Here is a 7,010-nt window from a genome sequence, read left to right as displayed (position 1 = left end):
TTTTAGTTTACTGTTACTAATAATCCCTTTGCATCTTTCATTAGCGTGTTATTTATAGGATCGCAAAAGGGCATCGGTATCGCTCAGTCTCTGAGGTGGCGCTGCCGGTGTCCCAAGGACTGAAATGTTTTTTAAAAGCACTGGGTCGCACCCTGGTCTCAGCAGCAGGCTCGTCTAGCTCTGGCAAAAGCCTGTGCCGCACTTTGGGCTGAAGTCCCACGTTTCAAAACCCGCTGAGGCCAGCATGGACTTCGGATGCTTGTATAAACAAGCAGACTTTGCCTCATAACTCCTCCTAAGCCTGCACCTGACGAGCTACTCTGAGCTGGAGGGCTGCGTTTTCCCTAACAAATTCCTTTTTTTGAACCCACTTGTTAGTCAAGCGTTGTGCACACTAACTACAGCGAGGGCCCTGGGCATAAATTACTCTCGCGTGGCACTGTCTCCGAGCAGCCCCCCAGTTATGGATTACTTTGTTCTCGACTTGACAGGAACATAATTAGAACTGTTGATGAAATCTACCAAATTGTTCCTCCGTGGCCTCAATGGTCAGGAAATTTGGCTGAGTCGTATTTGTCACCGACGTAAAGGCTCTAAACACTTCATATTAACTATGTTATTAATGTGCCCTCTAATCTGTCCGTGAATTGGTAGCACTTGGAGTGAGCTTGTGCTCTAATAGCACCTTGTGATGAATACATTGTAATGCTGTTAAAAAGTTTCTGGAGGGTGGGGAAGAAAAAAAAACTTAATAAAAAGTGAACGTTTCTAGGTTATTTCTTTTCTCTGTATGTGCATTCTTATGTTATACAGTTTTGTTTTGTTTAACTGGAGATTCATTTAGGCTTTACATTGACAGACCGTTTTCTGTTCTATAGGATTTGCTGACATTTGGGCTGTTTCATTGCCAGAGGAGGCTTTGTGTGTCCCAAAGGAAGTGAGTGATCTGGCCATAACAAATCCTGCCAAAATATTTTAACACCGTTACGATTTTCTAATGCAATGCGTAGTGAATGTGACTAGAAAAGGATGGTGAGTCCACGAAGGGGGTTTGCTCCCTCTCCTCTGCGATTTGTCTGGTGGAACGAGCACGCAGGAGCTGCCGGGGGTGGTGGGAGACCGCAGCCAGCAGTGGGGGGGGTTGTTTGCCTCCTGAAGCGTATCGCTTCAGACACAGCAATGGCTCACGCTTAATCTTTAAGCCAACCTTTCAAATTTTGGTCCTGCTCTTGAACTTTCTGAGAGTCCAGGGTGATCAGAGACAGTGTTTTAGTTATGTTAAATAAATGCATTTTGGCTGCTCTAAATGTTCAGTAAGTGAAAACAAGGAAACACGTGTTAGACACTTAGAGATGAGAGAAACATTAGTGGCTGAAGGTCCTAGAAGGTGACAAGCTGCTGTCTTGGGTAAAACAAACTCTTCAAAACAAAGGGCGATCTCATACTTCAGTATGGTTTTGAAGAACACTAAGGTGGCTCTTAACTATATAAGCGACTGTGCTTAGATAAAGTCTTAGAACACAAAAATAAGAGTTTTCACATGTGGCGTTCAGGGGATGAAGAGAATTCTGACAACCTCATGTTTAGCATAGAGCTGGAAGTATGGGAAAACAATAATTTAGATGCCTGAGCTATTGTCTAAAGCAGCAGGTAAATTAGCTTCTGTTTTTCTAATAACTCGGTGTTTTGCTTATCTTAAATTTAACACCACCCGCTCACCCCCACCCCCCAAAAAAACCCAAACCATGGCTGAAGTTAGTATTTAGTAAACAACTTAAAAGCTAAAAACGGCAAGCAGTTCAAAATGTGCTGACTGCAGAATATCGGCCATCATCTCTTGTGCCCTACATATACCATGTTGGATTACTGTGGCAATTAGCTTCGGTACCAGGGTAAACTCATGTTTCCTTGGCCATTTTACATTCACATACTTAAGGATAAACAAAGTAGCTGACCATGTGTACCAGCAAGTTTTGCTGAAGGGAGGAAAGCTAATGAGAAATAGAAAAGTTGAACACGACTGTGGCTTTGGAAGTTGCTCCGCATGAGTAGATCCTTCCACTTCTACCGAACGGTCCCAAGTTTCTGATGGGTTGAGCTATTTGCCCCTGACCTGTGTTGTCAGGTGCTCAGATGGACATTAATAAAGTCAGACATTTTGCTGCTGATGGTGTTTCCCACTTGGATGTTTCTCTATTTGTTTTTGAATACTGAACTGAATGGCAAGTTCTCACGCTCATCTCCTGCGCCCTCATTCAGTTTTTGCTGGGCTCACTCAAACTGCCTCTGCCCTGTGGCCACTCTGTGTTATTTCCCAGGTCGCAGGGGCAATGATGCCGTTACCAACAGGAGGGGAGCGTTAACCTGGGAGTTAGGACTTACTTTGAGACTTCATTTTATGATCTTAATATCTGTAAGTGAAATGGGAATCTAACTCTGCACCTTTCTCATGCAAATCAATCTATTTCTAGTAATGAGCAATTTAAGGGTTTTTTTTTTAATATGTAGTTGCCATCTCTGGAAATCAGGATCAGAATTCAGGATGCTCAAATTAGGTGTTAGTGCATAGAGATATTCTGTTGATTATTCTATTATTAGAATAAAGTAGACCAGTACTTTCCCTGGATCTGTTTCTTTTCACTGCTTTTTTCTCTTTTTCCTTTTCAGTTCATCTTGTCTAAGTTTTTCTTCTATTCTTTAATTTCACCCTTTAATTCATTTCTACCAAAGCTATGGGATCTTGGAGAGCTTTCTAAATAATTATATCTTGTTACTTATTTGCAGTGTGTTCAAAACTGAACAATGTTTTCTTTCGTCATAGTCTTGTTTTATCACAGTTGTAAAATGGGATGTTATTTGGGGCATTCTTACCCAAAAGCATGCTTTATGCTGTCTTGGCTGTACTTCATCTGTCTTTCTAACATGCATTCGCTACTAAAAAATTTTCTCTAAGTGAATGATTCTTGTATTATCCTTGAATGTTACTAGTTTTCTGGGTTTGGGGTTTTTTTCAGTTTCCAGGGGGAATGTCATGATATGCGTCCTGTACATACAAATCTAACTTGTGTCATTCAGTAGAGCAAAATGCATCATGAGCAGAGCTTAATCCTGATTTCGCTCTTTGTTTAAGAGTTGGAAATAGAATTATTTTTGTAGAAACCAAGGTGCTTACTCAAGGCGGGGGGGGGGGAATGGGGATTTAATACCAGAATTGGACCCTGGAATATTAATTTGATAAAACTGTATGATCTTACCAGGTCAGCTGTGGAGAGCATATGCTAATAGACACTCGTGTTTGAAATCAGGATTCATAGTTAATTGTTCTAAGAAATAGACTTATCACTTCATAAACTCTAGGAAAGACTGTTTTCTTTTCCAAACTTTTAAATTACTCAGCCATTTTATACATTAAAACCCAATTAGAAATTACAGAGTTTTTTGAAGAATTTTCAGAGCTATTTCTTTTAGGAACTGCACATAGACTGAGGCTTTAGCACTAAGTAGTTCATATTCTCAGCTGCATCTATTGTTGTTTTTTTTTTCTAGCAAAACAGGGTTTCAAGAATGTTCATTACCAGACTAGTAATGGTAGAGCCAGTACCACTTTCAGAACATGCAACATGTTCCCTAAAACTAGCGAACTGAAATCCCAATGTGGCTAATGAGCTCCAGAATATAGCTTAAAAATGCTTTATTTCCTTTCTCTAAGAAGGTAACGACCAGGTTAAAGTAAAGGTTTATTCTATCACCTCTCTTCTGCCATGTTACGCGGACTGCATGCAAAACACATTCGGAGAGAAATAAAAATCAAAATGTGCTGCAGGATTTTAGGGAATGAGCTCTACCTGCTACTGAATGGAAAAGCTTGTTTTAAGCACCACCTTCTTGGTTCTCAGGGCCAGCTTTCCCTAATAAAGGGAGAAATCCGTACTCTTTCGCAGAGCATACAGCAAACCTGATTTGACAGAGTCCAACTATGAAGTTGCATGTTACTTGACCCATATGAAATCATGACGTTTCCAAAAAATATACTGTCCAAAGCTACAGAATAATCTCTCAGATTATTCTTGGATGCTGGTTTCTCAGCAGAAAGGTATGTGTGAGTCAGATCACACCAATCTAGGTCAGGAAATGACCGGTGTCATTGTATATAATGCAGTAGCTAGGGAGTGTATTATAAGTACGAAGACCTGAAAGATGCACGACACTTGCGCCGTTACAAGACTACTTACCAAAAACATCCTTCTATTGAGCATAGCAAGCTGTTCCCACAGCATTATTCACCTGTTGGGAATTAATAGGATGGTGTTCGGTAAATGTATTCTGAAATCAAGGCTTAGCTACCCATGGATAGCAAGGAGTTGAAAAGGAGGTTCATAAGATGGAAAAATCCTCCTTCAAAAGCCAAATAAGAGCGAGAATAAGATTTCAGAATCAGAACCTGCTTTCTAAAGACTTCTGTGGGCCCAGGAACCCCATATAGGAAAAAATAAAGCAGTTTGCTTTAACAAAAAGAAATAAAAGAGCGCTAGGCAATTGCTCACCCCTCTCACTCTGTATTGTGCAGTAGAGCTGAAGTTGAGTTAAGAGCCTGGTGCTTCTCTTCATGAAGAGACTGTATGAATGAAAGGTCGCAAAGATATTAGGATTTACTGAGTAAAGTCATACTTGTCAATAGCTTCTCTTGCTAGATATTTAAAGTTCAAGTGCTTGTTTGCTTTAGTTAAGTGCTCTGAAGTGCTTTAAAAAGCATTGGCCCATTTATATAAACAGAGAAACTCACTGATACTCTTCCCAGTCAGAGCATGTTACCCAATATTTGGATATCCTTCCTTGGCTCTGAAAAAGATTTGCACTAGCAACTTCTAATACATGTGAATCTTTGTTAATGGAGTATTGTATTGTGTTATATTATTCGATCATAGACATTGCCTATGTTGAAACACAGTTTCTCTGTTGCACACAACCATGAGGAAATAGAGGGGAGTCAGTAGCTCAGAAACTTATTTATCAGAACTTAAGTGTGACTTGAGAGGAAGAATAAGCTGGAAACCTGATTTCCTTTTGGAATATTTGCAGTAGAGAATTAATACTTACACCTCTCCCATATTTTTCTTCCTCTAACTCAGCTATGCTAACTCAGGAATCTCTTTGGTTGCCTGACTCTCCGCACTAAAATTTAAACACATTCTCAAACCATGGGAAAATCTTGTTCACACACGTATGACCACTCACAGAAAGAAAGGAAACTACCAACACTAATTGGTAGTGAAGGTGAAGATTGGGATGGTATTTATATGTTTCCCCACAGTGTTCCCTACCAGTGTTGTAGTGCTTCCCTACCAGTTGTCCTCATGGTAATAGCTGTACCATCACAACATTGCTCTTCTGGACTAATGTCCTTTTAACCTAATGATACTGTTATGACACCGAAAGGCTAGGAATGTCATAAAATTGTATACTGAAAGTTATCCTCTTTCATATGTGGAAAGAAATAAGCATTATTTGGAGGAATCACTGGACATAACTTATCCAGTAAGGTCAAGGCAGTTAGCTCCAGAAGAAAAAGTAACTGAATACCATCAGCAGCTCTTCCCCCAAAATGCAACGTAATGTGAGCAATAGGGTTGTAGCTGGGTGCTATCTTAAAACTAAAATGGCATCCTTAATTTAAAAAAAAAAAGTTTGTCCCAATAATTTTGATCTGCATGTGTTTTCTTTTTCCCTACCTCATGTACTGTCTGTGAGATTCAGGAGGTCTCATATGCAGGTGGATTTAGAGCTGTTGCTAATTTAAACTGCATTTAATAAAACACAAGTTTGAGATATCTTACAAATCAGTGAATGTGGCATAGTTTGAAGATTGCTTTTGTCAAGTTTGATTAGCTCAAAGAGAAACCTTTTCTAAATATTGGTTGTGAGATTAATCAGGCAATGTAAGACCTTGAATTATTCCTCATCACAGGAAAACAACGTAATGTATTATCTCATTTGATGACTGGGAAAATGTAACTTTTGAGGATTTAAAATTTGTGTTTTAAAGATTGGACCCAAGGAAAAACTTTCAGACTGTTCTTTTTTTAAACTGACTTGTAATTTTCCATATTATACTTCACTTTCTATAACGTATTCCCATATTACAAGCTGATAGTACCAACATCATTACATTGAAGGATGTTCTCATTATTGACTCCATTCTCAATTAATTATAAGTTTGTCATGTCTTAATGAGTAGGATTAAACTTTCCTATTCCAAATATATGTCTCATGTCAATTGCTTAGAAATTTTCTAAAGAAGGTGGTTGAACCATTTCTCTGAATGAGTACGAGGAAACAAAATATTTCTTGTGCACATTAAAAAGTGTTTACAGTATTTACAAACACTTGTAGAAAAGCTTTAGTAGCTCTGTGCTTTGGAACAAAGTATTGAAATTTGGGCAAAAGCTTTCCTGTTCTTTTCTAGCCTTCTTTGTCACAGTTGTTGTCTTCACTAAAATAAAGCCTCATACAGGCACGTGTTATGTCCTGTAAAATACAGGGTAGCAGAAGGAAGAGTAGTACTAATCTATTTCAGGCATACCCTAATTTTCACTGGGTGCTCTTTATTCCTCTTTAATAAATCCCTGCTTCCTTCTATAGCCTTTTTTTTTTTCTTCACTCTCCCCCCAAAATTAAATGTTACTTTGTACTTGTACTTAATTGTCCTGTCTTTTAAAACCATGGTATGTTTGCAGCAAAGCTGCTGCCACCTGTGCCTTTCAGATTCAGATTTGGTCCAATGCAGCCCTGCAGGGCATCTATCAGGCTTTCTCTCCAAAGTTCAGTGTGCATTAATAGACCCTGTTTATTCATCATATTTTCTAGCAGAAGTTTGATGTTCATTTGTCTTTTATTTCCTTATGCAACTTAACACCTTTCTCACTAGTATAGATCAAATCCCTTCTAAGAACGCTTATTCTTTTCCTTATGTGCCTGCAAAATATACAAACAGGATGGATGTATTCTAGCCA

At 38.9% G+C, this 7,010-nt stretch overlaps 1 protein-coding gene across 3 annotated transcripts in view; it reads left to right on the top strand.

Annotated features, from left to right (window-relative positions):
• Window positions 1–7,010, top strand: part of ESRRG (estrogen-related receptor gamma) — a 266,930-nt gene that overhangs the window by 27,182 nt on the left and 232,738 nt on the right. Inside the window, exon 2 of one of the 3 annotated variants that reach the window (XM_009330202.1) lies at window positions 879–937. Coding sequence is in view for 1 of the 3 variants with exons in the window: in XM_009330200.1 (XP_009328475.1) it covers window positions 998–1,032 (35 nt within the window). In the remaining 2 variants the exon portion in view is untranslated. Of the gene's footprint in view, window positions 1–878; window positions 938–979; window positions 1,033–7,010 lie in introns of those variants that run through there. The other 2 variants (XM_009330199.1, XM_009330200.1) reach the window with 2 other exon arrangements.

This window comes from Pygoscelis adeliae, unplaced genomic scaffold (genome assembly GCF_000699105.1).
Source record: "Pygoscelis adeliae isolate BGI_AS28 unplaced genomic scaffold, ASM69910v1 Scaffold308, whole genome shotgun sequence".
Classification (NCBI taxonomy): domain Eukaryota; kingdom Metazoa; phylum Chordata; class Aves; order Sphenisciformes; family Spheniscidae; genus Pygoscelis; species Pygoscelis adeliae.
The sequence above is the reverse complement of the archived record's forward strand: the minus strand, read 5'-3'. Positions and strand labels throughout refer to the sequence as shown.